The following is a 19250-nucleotide window of genomic DNA, read 5'->3' as shown; positions in this document are numbered from 1 at the left end:
AGTCACACACACAAAATAACTATAAAATACACACATATACATACACACTCACACACAAAAAATACATTGGTACTCGTCTCCAAACAACCAGATCAACATCATTCCAAAGAATAACCTATTCAAAAGTAGTGCATGTGTTGAAGGAGCTAATATTATGCTATATCACTAGGAAACAATTTTGATTATCAATTGTCCTTGTCATAATCTTCTCACCCGTATAGTTTTTGATTTATGAACGGTCCAAATATAAGAAATTTGAAACAAAACTCGAATTGGGTGTCCCCTTAACTGAAGAACAAGAAAGGTATACATACCCAGTGATGGACTTAGCATTTTCATCGCTTCATTTCTCATTATCATAGCAAAGGGAGGTAAAACCTAACCAAACCCTTTGTTAGTTTCAATTACCTAGCTGATGAAGCCTACGAAAACCCCATTATTATATACACTTATTCGAAAAATATATAAATACACATAAAAAATGCAGTTACACGCACACACAAAAAATTATTACAGAATGTACATATACACACATATACATACACACCCACACACACAAAATACATATACACACACATACAGCGGAGGCAATGGAACTAGAGGCGGCGACGACGTTGAGGTAGCAAGAAGGTGGTGATTGAGAGCTTCAGGCGATGGAGAGTTTCAGGCGGGGATGGGGGGAAAGAGGGAGGGGCGACGATGGGTGGTGGGGTAACATGTGGGGCGGCTACCGTGTGAGTGGGTGGGAGGAAGAGAGAGAGAGTAAGTGAAAAAGGTAGGTGAGTGAAAGAATGAGAAAGGAAAAGATTAAGAGAGAGCCGTAATGAGTATCCATACAAATTCATATATAACAATGAGAAGGGGAAGAGAGAGCCACAGAAGAAGAGTGATTGGGTAAAAAATAATTTAATCTAAAACATTCATATGAAACATTAAATCTTGAAATTAGGTACATTTTAAAAAACAATGCTGCCTTATTATATAGATTAGTTACAATACATCCCTGCTATTAATTAATTGTATCCAGATAGTCGGCGGGGAGGGCCACTGGAGAATCCCAACAACAATAAAATAAAAGAAAAGAAAAGAAAACAACCGACAGCTAAAAGCAATCTACGATCGCAGTGCGCTTTTTTCCAAACAAGATGAACGGCAGAAAAGAACACTTAGGAAGTTTAGTTAGAAAGACGAACAAGTGAGGGTTGGGAGAGTATAGAGAGAGAGGGAGAGAGATGAAAAGGGCAGAAAAAAGTAGAGAAGGGCCAGCGAAAAAGCAAGAGAATTTGGGGGAAAAGTTGAGGAGACGGGCAGTGGTGGGGAAAAGAGGGGGACAGAGCACTCCAGTGCTATCCCCATGGAGACTACTGCAAGCTACTCATCAAGAAGAAGAAGAAGAAGAAGAAGAAGAAGAAGATTTCAACAATAATATTAAAGTGCCCCTTTGTTTAGTCTCCGCTAGGAAACTCGGCGCCGCCTTCTGGGAGCTCCAGCACTATCGTCTTCCCCTCTCCGAGTCCAGGATGCATCACAGTCGCCCTCCTCCTCCTAGGATTCTTCGCCATAGCCGTCTTTACAAGGACTCGACCCCTTTCCACCTTCCTGATCCTTCTCCTAGTTCCCCTGACCTGGTACCGCAGCTATCCATCTTGTTTGCATATTCTTGTTTGTATATGCTAACAATCGTACATGTGGTATCAGTTTTTTTTTTTTTTGGAGGGGGGGGGGGGGGGGGGGATTTGATCAATTGGCTTTTTTTGTACTTGTAGTTTGTCCTTTTGGGGTTGGTTTTTTCTGCTTGATTGATCATTTTCTCCAAGTGTGCTGATTACATGGTGTTTATGCCTTTTAGTGATATGTCAATTTTATGGTTTCTTTCTCGTGCCTGGATGAAGTTGCCGTTTCTCTACCGTCATTTTTAATTGCTAGAATCATGGGTTTCCTGATCTAATCAGCTTCGCTTGTAATTTTATGGTGGTATCTGGATATATATGTAATGCATGTAAAAACCTGTTGGGGTCTTACTCCTCTCAGGTTTGTGGTTCCTGTTAATTAAGAGGTACCAAACCTGCTACTTTGTGGCCCAATGCTGAAATTTTGTTTCATACTGCTTCAAATTGGTTTAATTCTTTTTTTCTTGGATTCATTTTTCTTCTTATCTACTAAAAAAATTGGCTATGAAGGATAGTTTCTTTAAGTTTCTAGTTTACACGCATTTTCACAATAATTGTATGGTTTTTCTTCATTCTGTTATAGTTGGTGATGCTTTGCTGCCTTCTTTGCTATCTTAAGATGAAATATAATTGTTTTACAACATTATAATATTTGAAATGCAACATCGGTCACTAGTAGTATCTATCTAGAACCATGTCATTGTGTATCAATATCAATTCTTACTTGCCTTGATAATCCTAGATGTTTACATGAATTTGTGTAACTTATGCATAAATCATGTACAGAGTGTTGAGATTTTTTTATTTTGTTTTCCCTTCAAGTTGTTCATGACCCGTGCTTGCAGAAAGTCACCTTGTTATGGCTGCTAGGATGTCATCTTTGCATAATTCTTGATTTGGACCTTGTAGCTTTTCTTTTTGGATGTTTCACTTTGATGCTAGTGATCCTTTTTGATTTCTCTGTGCAGCCAGGGAGTGCAAGCAGTTTGAGGAGGCTTCTTGCTGCATCATTGATGAAACACCATCGATCAAATGAAAGAAACACCCATGCTTTACAACCTGTATCCCCTGCAAGTTATGGTAGTTCCATGGAGGTTAGAATGTCTGTCTACTAGAATAACTGGACAAAAATACTGTTTTTGAAATTGAGAGAATATGAAAATTGCTATGAGCAATTATTTCCAGTGGAAAAAATGGTTTTACTTTGTGGTTCTTCTTGAGCAGTTGTTTATCAAATTAAATATTTATTTTTAAAAATATGTACTCTGATTGCAGTTGGAAAAGAAAGTTCTATAGCACGTTGAGGGGAGGCTATATGTTCTTTGTGGGACTTCACTAATTTGAATTTGTGCATTGAGACTACTTGTTTACTTTTTTTTATTAACCTTGTGCAATGCCATTGATCATGTCGAGTTATTGTTCTTTTTATGACTAAGACAGGATCATGTGCACAATGGCATTATTTATTTTTCATGTTTTGACATCAATAGGTGACATTAAGTGTTTGATACTCTTAGTAAGGAAGACTTCTTTCAGTGAAATGTTTTTCTAGTCAAGGCATTGGAAGGGCAATGTTTTCTTTTCTTTTTTCTTTTTAAATATTTGACTTGACATGTCTAGATAAGAAGAGACATCATTAGAAGTAAGGTTATGTATAACAAACTTGGAGTGACACCTACTAGAGATGAGATTTGCAAGATGTTGTTATGATTGATTGAAATGTGAAATGGGTGGATGTTAGTTGAACATCCATTGAATGTGACGCCTATGTCACGTTATTAGGCTATTAGGCCTAGTAAATAAAATCGTGTTTGGCATAGCTGGAGGAATGTTCCTGCATGTCCAATGGACAAGTTGTAATGCCAAGTGGGCAAGTTGGGCAACCATTTTGGCGCCCAAACTAGGCTATGGATCAGTATAAATAACGTTGATCAACGCCTAAACCCCTAAACCCACATGTTGATTGAAGTAGAAGGAAATTAGTTTCCTTCCTCAATTCTCTTTCCTTCTTATCTCTCATCTCTCTCCCTTTCTTTCTCTCGAATCTTCCCCCTAAATTCCTAATTCTCTCGTCTCAATCCTTCTCAACAATTGAGAATTTTCCTTGTCAGATCATGGATTTGACAAATTGGTATTAGAGTAGTGTCCTGGCCGGTGAATTGTAAAGGGTGATCAGACATGTGCGACGGTACTTTGATGAAACACATGGAGACACAGCTGCAACAGATGCCAGTTTCGATGGTGGAGATGCAGAGTAGACCAGACTCAATGGAAGGAAGGTTGGAGTTGGTGGTAGATCGGAAATTGGAGACGATGATAGAGAGATTACATGTGGACAGATAAGGGAGGAGATGTAAGAGCAAGGGAATCTATTGCACGATCAATTGCTGTAGTTCATGCTCATGTTCTCTAGCCAAAATCAGGTAAGGATCTCTCTTGATTTTCCCCCTAAGAGATAGGATGGAACCGAACTTACCAGAGACTGGAAACAACACTCGTAATGCTGGATCATCAGAATTGGAGGGAGATCCGGCAGTTGTGGGAGAAAATCTGGTGGAAAGGAGGCAAGAGACTCAAATTCCTTCGCACCAAGCTGGTTTTCCAGTACCAAAATTGGAATTACCAGTGTTGAGGGACAAAAGCCTTGATAGTGGATAAGGAGATGTGAGAAGTTGTTTAGCATCCACCAGGTAGCAGATGATCAGAGGGTGACTCTAGCATCAACCTGCCTTAATGATGTGGGAGATGTGTGGTTTCAGAGGTAGTCTAAGGTAAGGGACAACTATGCTTGGGATGATTTTACCAAGGGATTATGTGGGAGGTTCGGTGAGCGGGGAATGATGGACATTGTGGAAGAATTCAATAGGCTGAAGCAAGATGGTATCGTGCAAGAGTACCAACTGAAATTTGAGGAGTTGAAGTCCCTTATGTTGAGTAGGAACCCATTCATGATTGAGGAATATTTTGTATCTAGCTTTGTGGGAGGTTTGAATGATGAGATACGATCTGTAGTTAAGATAGAGAAACCATAGATTGTACAAGAAGCAACTGAGGGGGCCTCTTTGCAGGAGTTAACGATGGAGGCCTTAATGAAGAAACAAAGGGGATAGAACAGAGGGGGGCAATCCGGGAGTGGTGCTATTTGGAGGGAGGATGCAAGGGAAGGATACCTTAAGGGGAGGAACAGGGGTGAGGTACTTGACAACCACACCCCTAACCTGAGTCTGCAGCAGAAGGATAAGCTCATTGAGCAGAGGAGATTGGTAGGGCTATGTTTTAGATGTGGGGACCAGTACTTCCTAGGACATCAGTGCAAGAAACAGATGCTCCTATTGGAAGAGGGGGGGGGGGGGGGGGGAAGAGGAAGATTTGGTTGTAATTGAGGATGTAGAAGAAGAGGACAAGGGGGCTATTTCCTTGCATGCAATCAAGGGAATGGCTAGCAGCAAGTTCGTTAAGGTGGAGGGACGGGTTCATGATAGCACTGTTATGGTCCTAATAGACAGTGGGAGTACCCATAGTTTTGTTGATGAGGGAACGACCAAGAAGATGAAATGCCAATTGGCTAGCACTCAAACCCTTGTCTGTCACTGTGGCTAACGAGAATAAGGTGACTAGCATATTTGCGTGTTTGGGATTCTGTTGGAAAATGCAAGGATAGGATTTCCGAGTTGATTTGAGATTACTTAAGTTAGGGGGATGTGATATCGTACTTGGAGTTGATTGGATGAGGGGAGTGAGTCCAATCAGCTTTGATTTCAACAAAATGGAGGTGACCCTTGAGAAGGATGGAAGGAGGGTGGTGTTGCAAGGAAACATGGAGGTGGGAACATGCAAATTGATCAAGGGGAAGAAGCTGCAACAGCTATTCAGGAAGGAGATATCTCAGGTGGCACAATTGTTTTCAATTGAAGCCACTGAACACCTTGAGATAGTGGCTGGAGAAGGCTCTATGCTGGGCTACTAGTCACCTACAACCACTTGGTAGGTGCATGAACTGACCTTACTTGATCTATTACTGGTTGAATATCAAGACCTCTTTTAGAGCTTAAATTAGTACCACCCAAAAGATCTGGACCATACTATACCTCTCCAACCTAATGCTGAGCCAGTGAACATCAAGTCTTATAGATACCCACCCAAGCTTAAATCTGAGATAGAAAAACTTGTGAAAGAGATGTTGAATTAATCTGTTATCAGACCTAGCCATAGCCCATTTGCTTTCCTCGTCCTATTAGTTAAGAAGAAAGATTGCATATGACATTTCTATGTTGGCAATAGCAACTCAATGCCATTACCATTAAAGATAAGTTTTCAATTCCAATCATTGAAGACCTACTAGATGAGCTTAAGAACGCTTCTATATTCTCTAAACTTGACCTAAGGTCTGGATACCATCAGATCATAATGGATCAAAATGACATACCCAAAATAGCCTTCAAGACACACCATGGCCATTTCGAATTTGTAGTGATGCCTTTTGGCCTAACTAACGCCCCTGCTACATTTCAAGCCTTTATGAACCATATTTCTGAACTATACCTCAGAAAATTTGTATTAGTCTTCAACTCCATAAAGTCTTGCTTCTTTTGAAGCTGCCAATCATGAGGATAATATGATAGGATCCCAGCTAGAAAATCCAAACTGCAATCAATTAAAAATGGCTATCAGAGCTTTCGGTCAAGAACAAGCACAACCCCAGGGCATTCGAGAGGCCCTCTCTCTCCCAAATTCTCTTACAAAAACCAGCGCACCCCCTCTCTCTCTCTCTTCCCCTTATTTATACCATATCCTACTTAGCATAACTGCCTCTGGCAGCACATGCTGGTTTGTTACACACCAACGGTTTTCCCCTACTACCCTAAGCCCCTGTTTGCTGTTACGCGAGCCTCGCTCCTTTTACACCCTTGCCCCTGCCCCTGCCCCTGCCCCTTAGGTCGCCTTTGGTAGGTACAATGGATCGGGGGCTTATCATTATCTCCCCCCCTAACTTTCACCTTGTCCTCAAGGTGGAAATCTGGAAACTGTTGTTGAATGAGGTTGAATGGGTTCCCATGTCGCTTCTAAAGGGGGCAGCCCCTTCCATTGAATTAAAACATCCCTGCCTTGTAGATTGCTTCCTATTCCAGATCGAACCCCCAGGATTGCCTTGGGCTCCACTAACAGCTCTAAATATGCACTCAGCTGGTTGGGGACTCCCACACTAGCCTTCAACGCCCCTCTTGCCTCATGTAATTGGGATACGTGGAAGACGAGGTGGATGTTGCAATGGGTGGGCAGTGTCAATTTGTAAGCGACTGGTCCTATCTCCTTCTCAACTTCAAAAGGACCATAAAACCTAGGAGTTAACTTCTCATTGGAGCGGCCAGCCAGCGATTTCTGGCGATATGGCCTCAATTTCAGGTAGACCAAATCCCCCGCCTTGAATTTTACCTCTTCTCTTCCTGTTAGCTCCTCTCTTCATCACAGATTGGGCCCTCAGCAATTGTGTCTTCAAGTCATCCAAAATCTTATCTCTTTCAACTAGTTGTTGCTCCACCATTGACACTGGAGTGGTCCCTCTTTCAAACCTCACCAAGGTTGGAGGTTCTCTGCCATACACCACTTGAAATGGGGTCTTCCTCAAAGCGGTATGGTAGGACGTGTTATACCATAGTTCAGCCCAAGGCAGCCACATAGACCACGATTTCGGTTGAAAGGAAGCAAAACAGCGCAAGTATGCTTCCAAAGTCCGATTTAGTACCTCTGTTTGTCCATCGGTTTGTGGGTGATAGGCGGTGCTTCGATTTAGTTTCGTACCTTGGAGGCGGAACAATTCGTCCCAAAATCTGTTCATGAAAATTTTGTCCCTATCCGATACAATGGACCTTGGGAGGCCATGTAACCTTACGACTTCCTTAACAAAAATTCCAGCCACTTCCCCTGCAGTAAATGGATGTTTCAGTCCAATAAAGTGCCCATATTTACTTAGCCGGTCTACTACAACCAATATAGAATCTATTTTGCCCGATCTTGGTAGCCCCTCAATGAAGTCCATAGCAATATCATCCCAAACTTGATTAGGGATAGGAAGAGGCTGTAGTAATACTCCAGGTGTCAATGCTGAATATTTATTTTGTTGGCAAATAGAACAATCACTCACATACTTATGGATGTCCTTCTTCATCCCTTGCCAATAAACGCTTGCCGCCACTTGCTTGTAAGTCTTCAAGAACCCTGAATGACCCCCGAGATTGCCATCATATCACTCATGTAGTACCAATGGAATGAGAGAGGACCCTTTCAGTAAATACAACCTCCCTTTATATAACAGTTGGCTGCCCACCCATTGGAAATTGGGTTGGGAAGCAGGATCTGTTTGTCGATCCTTGATCATTCATTGCACCCTGTCATCTCTTTCTACTTCTCGAGCCAATTGATCTAGTTGGATTACTTTTGGTATTGTCAAAGCCATGAAGGCTGTTGTATGGTTGATGTGTGATAACCCATCAGCTGTCTTATTCTCCAATCCCGACTTATAATGAATGTCAAATTGAAATCCCATTAGTTTTACCATCCATCTCTGATACTTAGGGCTCACCAACTACTGTACCATCAAGTATTTGAGGCTCTTTTGATCAGTCCAAATCTCAAATTTCCTCCCTAAAAGATAATGTCTTCATTTTTTCACCGCAAAGACTATGGCCATCAATTCCTGCTCATAAATTGATTTCGTCCTTCCTAACTGACTGAAAGCTTGACTGAAATAAGCAATGGGTCGGTGATCCTGCATTAAAATAGCCCCCATACCCCGAAGCATCCGCCTCTACCACAAAAGGTTTTCCAAAATCCGACAAGGCTAGAACGGGTAGGGAAATCATCTTCGCCTTCAGCTGTTGGAAGGCTTGCTCGGCTGCCACATCCCAATAAAAATTATTCTTCTTTAATCGTTCAGTTAAGGGTCTTGCCATCTTGCTGTAGTTTTTCACGAAGTGCCGATAATATCCCATGAGCCCCAAGAAACCTCTCAATTCCTTCATTGTTGTAAGAGTATGCCAATCTACCATCGCTTGCACCTTAGCGTGATCAGCTGACACACCTTGTTGGGAAATGATGTGGCCTAAATATTCAACCTCCGGCTGCCCGAACAAGCACTTTTTCCTATTAGTAAGCAGCTGATTTTCTGCCAACACTTTTAAAACGCAACGTAAGTGCTTTGTGTGTTGCTCTAAACTCTTACTATAAACCAATATATATATCATAAAAAAAAACCAATACAAATCGCCTTAAATACTCCCTGAAGATATCATTCATCAACGATTGAAAAGTTGCGGGTGTGTTTGTCAACCCGAACGACATAACTAGGAACTCATAGTGACATGTGTCTGGAAAGCTGTTTTGGGAACATCTTCAGCCTTAACCCTAATCTGATGGTAGCCAGATTTTAGGTCCAGCTTGGAGAAAACCATAGCCTCGTGCAGCTTGTCAAGCAGCTCCTCAATCACCAGTATGGGGAATTTGTTGGGAATGGTTACCTTGTTCAAGGCCCTGTAATCGACACAAAACTGCCACCCTCCATCCTTCTTCTTAACCAACAACACCGGGCTAGAAAATGGACTGCAACTTGGCTGAACAATCCTAGCCCCCAACATCTCACCCACCAGTTTTTCAATCTCATTTTTTTGCAAGTAAGGGTAACGGTAGGGCCTCACATGTATTGGTGCGGTTCCTGGAATCAGGTTAATAACATGGTCTTTTTATGGTGGCAGCCCCTTTGGATTAGAAAATACCCCTTCAAACTCTTCCAGCACCCCTTGCAACATCATTGGAATTTCCCTCTGTTTTTCTTCAAATTCTGCTATAATAGTCTCCAATTCCAGCAGCATCTCCTCACCACTTCCCTTAAGAGCTTTCATCATGGCCTTCAAGGACACCATGGTTTTACTCAAGCTTGGGTCTCCCTACAGTGTTACAACCATACCACCCACTTGAAACTTCATAGTTAAAGCCTTCCAATCCACATTCATTTTCCCCACAACGGCTAACCACTTCATCCCTAAGATCACATTTGAGCTACCCAACTCTAAGGGCAAAAAATCCTCCACAATTTGCAGGTTTTGTAGGTGCAGTTTCACCCCCTTGCAAATGCCGGCCCCTTGCACTACCATTCCCGTTCCCATAATCACTCCATACTCGGCAGTTTCTGTTCTTGGCAACCCTAAATGCTGTACCACTCCATCAATAAGCACTACAACTGGTTGTCCTTCGATATCCCCTTTTAGTTTCATTGTTTGTGGCGTTGTCAATCCAACTACCAAGTTCATGGATAGCTTGATCACTTCCCTCTCACACCCCAACTCTTTCTCGCCCCTTTGCACTGCTTCCTCCTCTCCTACTGCCTCGCCTATTTCTTCGTCATGGATCATCAAAACTTGGAGCTCCTTGTTTTTGCACCTATGGCCTATCGAATATTTTTCATCACAACGGAAGCAAAGGCCCTTCTCTCGCTTGGCCTTCCACTTAGCCTCACTAAGTCGCTTAAAAGGAAAACTGCCACCATTTACAGCGGTGTGAAATTGGGGTCCCGGTTGGGTCACAGACTTTTGGGAGGAACCCAAACTCTTCGCTGGCATCGGGTACATCCGATTAGTGACCGTTGGCGCTATAGAGTACCCGCTCTTGGGTGGTCCGGTTGCCCTATGATAGTTCTGAAGGGCTGCGTTCTTGTCCTCAATATTTTGAGCCACCACCATGATCTGATCGAGCCCCCGTGGTTGCAGCACCCTGATCTTCGCTCTTATCTTCGGGTTGAGGTCGTTTAGGAATTAGCCTTCCAAAAACGCCTCAGGAACCTCAGGCATAGCCGCGGCTAACGTCTCAAACAACAATCTATACTCCTTAACAGTCCCTTCTTGCCTGAGAGCCTATAAACGCTCCTCTAATGACCCCTCTTGAGTGGGGCGAAACCTACCCATAATACCTTGCTTCAAGCCTTCCCAACTCCGAATTCTTCTTCGCTTTGTCTCCCATTGGAACCAAGACAGAGCCGCTGCTTTGAAACATAGTGCAACAGACTCTATCTTCTCCTCGTCCGTTAGTTGATTGACTGTGAAATACCGCTCGGCTCGAAAAATCCACTCATCGGGATTCTCTCCTTAAAAAATGGGCATCTCTAGTCTTCGTCCTTGTACGTCCGACCCCTACCCACCCTCGACTGCTCCTTCCAGGTTGCGACCTCTCACAATCCCAAGGGTTACTTTGGAATCCATGGTGAATTCCGAAGGTCCTTCTTGCTCCTTGGACTTGCTCTTCCTTTCCCGCTCCTGCTTGTCCCGCTTCGTTCGCATGAAAGTGAACTGTTCAAGCATCATCGCCACATTTCGTTCCATCGCTTGGATGTCGCCTCTAATGGCTTCGACTCCCCTTTGCATGCCCTCCATCTACGACTCTAATTCACCCACTCTCTCTGTTAGGTTTACCATGAGGATCGGCACCGCTTTGATGCCAAATTGATAGGATCCTAGCTAGAAAATCCAAACTGCAATCAATTAACAATGGCTATCAGAGCTTTCGGTCAAGAACAAGCACAACCCAGGGCATTCGAGAGGCCATCTCTATCCCAAATTCTCTCACAAAACCAGCACACGTCTCTCTTTCTTCCCCTTATTTATACCCTATCCTACTCAGCATAACTGCCTCTGGCTGCACATGCTGGTTTGTTACACACAAACCAATGGTTTTCCCCTACTACCCTCAGCCCTCGCTTGCTGTTACGCGAGCCCCACTCCTTTTATCCCCCTGCCCCTTAGGCCGCCTCTGGTAGGTCCAATGGACTGGGGGCCTATCATAATACTTCTCATTGAAGGCCTCTGTAAATTGCTCCCAATCAATTGGACGTGGCTGTTCCTTAGGCTCTACCAATTGAGCATTTTGTTCCATTAACATCTCGGCCGTTGATCGCCACCACAGTCTGGCGTGCTCAGTCAACATGAAAGTAGCGCACCTCACCCACTGTTTCTTCGAGTAGTCCATATATTCTAATAGCTGACAAACATCCTCTAACCAATATTCGACCACACTTGGGTTAGCTTCGAGCTTCCCCTTGAATGTCGAAGGTCGCAAGTCCATGAATCCTTTTAGCCAAATAGTTGCTTCTGTGTCCACTCATCAATCATTTGGCGGCTCTTTGTCCAAACAGTGACTTTGAGTTTCTTCGGAGTGTTCTGGTACTTCTGTCGAGGGTCTCAGTGTGTAAGGGTGCAAATGAGTCGAGTTGAGCCAAGCTTTGCTTAGCTCGGCTCAGCTCGACAAATTTTATCACAGACTCCAGCTTGTTGAAGAGATTACTTGAGCTTGAGCGCCTATTTCTGTTAGAATAATTAGTTGTTATTCTGTTATGTGTTATATAGCATAGGCGGTTAGTTTGTTGTTATAGTAATTAAGTGCTTTTGTATATAAGCTCAGTGAGCTTCGTTGTAAGGTGCTGAAAATTGTATTCGTATTCTTCTTTGAAGATCATTTCTCTATTTTCTCTTGTGCCCTAGATTTCTCTAAACCTATTCATCGTTACATGGTATCAGAGCCTGCGACTTGCATCAATGGCTTCGAATCTGGATCGAAATTCTTCTTCCTCACTTTCGATACCTTCTTCCACTTCGCTATCCTCATCTTCGCAGTCGGATTTCTGGTCTGTAGCAAAGGCATTTAGCTTCATACCTATCAAGCTAGACTCGAGTAACTATATCTTTTGGAAGGCACAAATTCTTGCAACGATTCGTGCCTTCGACTTGTTGCCGTTTTTGAACAAGTTGCCTCCTCCTAAATATGTGTCAGATCTGGCTGGTGATAGTGATGCTCCAGTGATTAATGTGGATTATATGAATTGGATGCGGTCAGACCAATTGCTACTCAGCTGGTTGTTCTCCACCATTGACAAGAAGGTACTTGCGCAGGCGATTCAATGTGAATCATCTGGCGAGGTATGGTCTGCTCTTGAGAGTTTATATTCTCGCCAAATTATAGCAAAATCTGTTTAATTAAAGCAGCAACTAAGGTCTGTTAAGAAGGATTCTATGTCTATTAATGATTACATACTGAAAATTAAGACAATTGGTCATTCATTGGCTGCTATTGGTGAATCTTTGAGTGATAAAGATTTGTTACTTGCAATCCTAAATGGATTAGATCATGAGTATGAGACAGTTGTAAGCTTGATCACCTATCAAATGGATGAAATAGACTTAGAAAAAGTGCAGTAATTGTTGTTAATGCATGAGCAGAGATTACATTCTAAAAATACTGCTGCACAGTCTATGGTGAATTTTGAGTCGGTTATGCATGCTCCTGTTAATGTAAACATGACTTCAGTTGCGTCACAAAATGGTAATAATACTAGAGGAGGTTTTGGACAAAGAGGAGGAGGATATAGAGGTGGAAGAGGTTGTGGTAGATCAAATAGAAGGATCTATTGTCAATTGTGTGGAAAACCAAGGCACTGTTGATAAATGCTATCATAGATTTGACAAGAATTTTCAGAGAAATGCTGGTGGTCAAAGTTTTCAGAATTCATTTCAGAATTCTCAGAATTTTCAGAGGTTTCTAGCTGCTGATTCTAGGGCATATGTAGCTACCTTTTCTGATTCTAATGAGCCCTACATGACTGATATAGGTTTTTCTCAAGGAGTCACCTTGTATGGCCATTTTCCTTAGCCTCTAGAAAATTTGTCTCCCTCACCATTGCGTGATCATTCATGGTTTGTGGATTCTGGAGCCACAAATCATATCACTTCAAATCTCAATAACCTGACATTTCATTCTCCTCACAATGGAGGAGACAAGGTCTCTGTTGGAAATGGTAAGCAATTGTCTATATCTAATGTTGGTCTTGGACATCTATATACTAACACTAAGCCTTTTTCTATTATCTAAGGTATGCATACTTTTCTAAATAAATATGGAAACATACATACATGCACATATATATATATATATGTTATGCCAAATCCATGTAGGAATAGATATACATGCTTTACTAAATAAATATAGAAATAAGGATATCGTATTCAAAATTCATATAGTAATTGGTTTTCTAAATACAAGTAGGAACATACATTCGTAGATATATATATGTACACATAGAGGGGTAGATAGAGAGAGTACACAAAGATGAAAGAAGAAAGAGAGAGAGGCGAGAGAAGGACTAATAGAATGAGTAATTAGCAAGTTTTGGTCTAGCGTTGTTCTTTCGAAGCTCGCATTCTTGTTCGGTCCTTTCCTTAAAACATGGTCAAGGTGAGGTAGACAATATATGTTTTGATTGATGGTTTTTCTATTTCCTTGTCAAATATCATGGATAAACAATTTCTTTCTACTTCAATTGAAATTTGCAATGCTTCTGGGAAAAGAAAATTATTTCAAAATAAAAATCCTCTTATTCCTCCATGCCAAATTGTTCTGTTAAAATTGTAAAGCCTAAAATGTCAGTACAAGTCCCTATTACTCCTCTCTGCTCAATGGTTAACTGTTTTGATATGGATGTGATTGCAAGTATATTGAATTGCGTATTATGAATTAAGTTGTAAATTCCCGATGGTTGATTTGTTATGACTGTAATTGTTAGTATAGTTGACTGATACATGGATTTCTATATATGATAAAATGTTTTGAGAGAACCTTTGTTAGAATACTGCACATTAGCGGTGGTGAATGTTAACCCTAGTGCACCTTGATGACCCAAGTTAGCTGGGGTAATGCTAACTGAGTGTGCCGGACAACACGCGTGGATCTACTTTGGCATGGATGTGGCCAGTTATTGTTATATGATAAGTTCTGCTTAGGATACTCCCATGAAATTGAAAATATTGATTTCTCAATCAGTTTCAAATAGAGAAAATAGTTTTATTGGAAAAGAAAGAATTTTCTTGGAAAAGAATTTTATTGCTTATTTATGAAAACTAAATATTTTTGCATTTCTTTCATGAAAAAATATTTATTGTATAAAAAACTTGTGCGTATTGCTTGTTTTGATGCATTATAGATTCTTTTTAAATTTTTAGGTGGCGGTTCTACTTGGAACTGACATTTCAGACATTGTGAAGGAAACAATTAGATTAGCCATTTTGCTTCGGTATGTCTGACTTTGTTCTTGTGGGCATTAGCTTGAGCTTAGTAATTTTTATTATTCTTAGTAGTTTGCTTGGAGACTTTTGGGTAGGGATTGTATGGATGGTCATTCAGTTTATTTTGGAATGGATATTGTTATGATGCAGTTAAATTTTATTGTTATTATTGTCATGATATGATACATACAAAGGCTTACTTAATCCTAGTGGGCCTTTGGTTTAATTAAGGGTTAAGCACTGGTCATGGGCCCCTAACGGGTAGTGGTACTGAGACTCTGAGAGGGTAATGGAGTTAGAGAGAGAGCAACAGTGAGAGAAAGTAGGAGAATTAGAGTGACAGCAAGTGCCAGAGTTAGAGAGTAGAGTCAGAATGGGTCAGCAGAGGAAGTAAGAGTAGCATATACCAGCATTTTGACCAGTATTGTCATGTACTGACTGACAGACTGGTACCAAACGGTACAATGGATAAAACATAAAATACATATTTTTTTGGGTACTAAAAATCTTCCAGAACCATCCACTATGGTTCAAAATTGATAACATTGGCCCATAGCTTTTAACCTACCTGCTACTGGGAGCTTTTTCCATATATATTCTTGTGCATGTCTTATTATTGACGATAGTAGGTGGACTCTGGAATTCTTGAGTCTATTCCATCACTGAGTATAATTAATTGATTGATTTCAAGAGTTCGCATAATCTAGGGTAAACCCTTGTACATATCACTTTCAAAATTCTATTTCAAATATAGTTGTACTTTTTGTGTAATTAACTTCAAAATCATGATGTTGATTTGCTCTTGTACAATTGCTTGTTATTTTTCCTTTCATGTACACAGCTTTTCAAATTTATATTCTATGACATGCCCAACATGTTCCGCTTGCTTTCCTCTTTCAGGTAGCACCTTATGACCCTGCCATAACGCCTACCAGTTCTTTGGACATTAAAGGAAGGGTTGGTGAGGCAGGCTGTAGCCTCAAAACATCTACAGAACTGCTAAAAGTATTGAATCGAATCTGGAGCTTAGAAGAACAACATGCATCCAATATGTCAGTCGTGAAAGGATTAAAGAAGGAGCTGGACCATGCCCGTGCCAGGATCAAAGAATTGGTGAGAGATCAGCAGGCTGACAGGCATGAGATAGAAGAATTGAGGAATCAAATTGCAGAAAATAAGCTAATTAGGAAGAGCAAGGAGCATGATCGAGTCAGCATTGCCATTCAGTCTGTAAGGGATGAACTAGAAGATGAGAGGAAGTTAAGGAAACACTCCGAAAGCCTGCACAGAAAGCTGGCTCGGGAGCTTTATGAGGTGAAAACATCTCTTGCTAGTGCTTTGAAAGAGCTCGAAAGGGAGAGAACATCAAGGAAGCTTTTGGAAGACCTTTGCGATGAGTTTGCTTGGGGGATCAGAGATTATGAACAGCAGGTGCATGCTTTGAAACAGAAATCTAATGAGGATTGGGTGGACACTGCTGATCATGGTAGATTGATCCTCCATATTTCTGAATCATGGCTTGATGAACGGATGCAGATGAAACTAGGCAGTCACTACCACTTCGGAGAAAAAAATTCAATAGTGGATAGACTAAGATCAGAAATAGGGACCTTTCTTAAGGCTAAACAATATGGTAATTCCAAGAGTTATGGTTATGATAATTTTGTGCCGAGGAATAATACTTTTCGCCGCAGTTCTCTTGAGTCTATTCCTTTGAAGGTTGCTGCTAGTGCTCCTCAAGATGTGGGTGATGAAGAGGATTCTACTGATAGTGATTCCCATTGTTTTGAGCTGAATAGACCAACTGCAGGAAGTCCAAAGCCACAGGGACATGAACCTGAGGAAGATCAGACTTATGACATGGTCAAACCAACTCATCTGCATAAAAATCTTCCATTTCATGAAAAGGTGAAGAGATGTAGTCCAACCAGCTTGCAAGTGAAGTTTGAAGAACAGATGCCTAGAACCATCCCATGGAAAGAAAGTGAATCCCATGTTCTGGATGCTGAACAGTGCAAAATTGGGGAAGGGAACCCGGTTGAAGCAAGAATGTCTAGGAAGTCTGAAATTTGTGAGGTGACAGAAGAAGACGACTACCAGGGAAAGACTAATGCAGACGAAACCCATGTCTCCAAGCCACATCATGTTGTTGACGACTTAATAAGAAATCAATATTTGTTGTCAGAACATGGGGACACCCATCTTGAGAATAACTATGGGGTGGTATCTTCTGGTAATTCTGTATGGAGGCGGCCATCAAGTCCAATAAGACAATGGACGGCTACACTCCCATCCCAAGATTGTGACATCTCCGAGTCCTCTTCAAAGTTGCCCAAGGAGAATACATTGAAGGCAAGGCTACTTGAAGCAAGGAAAAGAGGTCAGCGCTCACTTTCTCGTTTAAAAGCTTCCAAAGTTCCAGTCTAGGATTTTGTTCTCTCTTACCTCAGCTTCATGAGTTCTCATGGGCCTTGTGAGTTTGTTCAGCAATGATGGTTTATGGGATTTTGTGTTTTGTAAATAGAGCCGAGATAAAAGTTGATATTAAACTTGCATTTTTTTATTTCGAACTACGGTTCTTTTACCACTTGTAATTTCAGAATCTTGACTTGATGTAAAGTTTATCTTCTATAGCAGAGTAGAATAAAAAAGCCTATGTAGTTATACAAGTAGAGTGGTTTTGATTTCTCAACTAGGGCTGGCATGGTCTTTCCTGGAACATGGGTGATGGGTTGGCATCCACTAATATAACTCATTGCATGCGTTGCGCTGATACTTGAAAGTAGAGCTTAGAGTTGGTTCTCAACTTAAATACAGCTCTTCCACCATGTTTCACCTTACTGTTGTAAACTGTACTGTAAACTAATTGTTTTCTATATCTATTTATTTTGATGTTATATATTTAATTGTTGAGCCTGCATACACCATTCATCTTATCCATGTGAACCAGTGAGTTAGTCGTCCAATGTTACACGCTTCTAACGTATTGTTAAATGCTGTCTATCAGATTTTCATCGAACAAATTCCTTATTCTAAATATTTTCTGTTTTCTTGTTTCTTAAGCTTCATAGAAGAGGTGTATCCTCCTCCCACACAGACACAGACCAATTGCTTGTTTCTTGTAAAACAATTCTTTTCTTATTCTGAGTTTGAACAGGTTTAAGTACCACATTTTGGTACATATTCTTGCTTGTAACTGACAATATAGGCCTGGAACGGTGCTGTGGGGTTGAGAAGTGTTAAAATGAGACGAATAATCATCTAATCTTATTCATTCTAAGGCTTCAACAGCATATATATACACGCCTATCACTGTAGTTTTCTAAGTCTAATTAGGAAGATTCTTAATTAGATAGTTTTCTTAATTAGTTTAGGAAATACATACAGAAAAATGAAATAAGTTATTAGTGATAGTACATTAAATGTTAGATTTATATTATGTTGGATGTATGCGAATGATATTGTTGATTGTTCTTTATGTTAATGAAGATTATATCTCCATTCATATCTCTCAATTTCATCTCCATGAATAAGTTCCTAAATTTTTTTGATAGACTTCCTACTCTCAAGGGGTTGACATTGTGTGTCTTGGATATCTAGTATAGGATTTCTTAAAGATATTCTCAATCCTTAGACTTATCAGAAGGGAAATATAATTTGTTAATTAGTAGACTGACACATGAGTTATTACCATTGTTTAACATGTGATGCTAACAGGATGTGGTGGTGAGTCACACGCCACATTGCATGGGATGCATATAGTAGACATGTGAGTAAGTGTTGAAGAATATCCACTAAATGTGATGCCTACGATAGATCACATGGCTTGAGGATTAATGATCTGTTATTGACTCTCGATTGTGTACTTGGTTCTCGAACCAGAGGCGACATGATGTCTTGTGCACTAGTGTCAGGGATTTACTGTTAAGTGAAACCATCCGGTGTATGAGGTGAGAATGCTCTCTATATAATCTCTGTGTAGTGGTGTATGGAGATAGATGTTTGTCGATGAGATCCATTGGCCTTCATTGGATGGGGGCGAACATCCCTTAGCTAGGGTGAGCATGAGATTGGAAAGATCCATGTTGGTGATTGTGATTGGAAATCCCCTAGCCAGGGTGAGCATGAGATTGAAAAGAGTTCCAATGTCAGATTGGATCTAACATGCTTCTTCAATCACACCGTATTTGATCTATCATAGTTGAAAGTAAAACAAAATCGTTACGAGATAAGCAACGTAGTTTAAAAATTTTGAATCTTACCCTAATCTCGCCAATCGGATTAACGTCAAAATTAAATTATTCACATACAAAATAAAATAAATCTAACATTTATATTTTTGAGTCGTTTGCGGATTTGAGCCGTCCAAGCGTCCGGCCTCTAACTTGTGATACGCGACATGCTTTCGTTGGCGAGGAGAGCGGAATGAGTGTTAGTTCTTTCTTTTTTTCGCAGGTTGTGTACGGACAGAGTGAATGACAAT

The 19250-nt window shown here is 40.9% G+C and overlaps 1 protein-coding gene across 1 annotated transcript; it reads left to right on the top strand.

Annotated features, from left to right (window-relative positions):
- Window positions 1–1071: 1071 nt before the first annotated feature.
- On the top strand, window positions 1072–17624 carry LOC127787085 (uncharacterized protein At5g41620-like). The gene is made up of 3 exons (XM_052314943.1): window positions 1072–1628; window positions 2639–2764; window positions 15668–17624. Exons 1-3 carry the CDS (start codon window positions 1233–1235, stop codon window positions 17192–17194), a joined length of 2049 nt encoding a protein of 682 aa, XP_052170903.1. The 5' UTR covers window positions 1072–1232; the 3' UTR covers window positions 17195–17624.
- The last annotated feature ends 1626 nt before the right edge of the window (window positions 17625–19250 follow it).

The sequence above is a fragment of the Diospyros lotus genome, chromosome 12 (genome assembly GCF_014633365.1).
Source record: "Diospyros lotus cultivar Yz01 chromosome 12, ASM1463336v1, whole genome shotgun sequence".
NCBI lineage: Eukaryota > Viridiplantae > Streptophyta > Magnoliopsida > Ericales > Ebenaceae > Diospyros > Diospyros lotus.
Note: the sequence above shows the minus strand (reverse complement) of the source record. Positions and strands in the feature narration are given on the sequence as shown.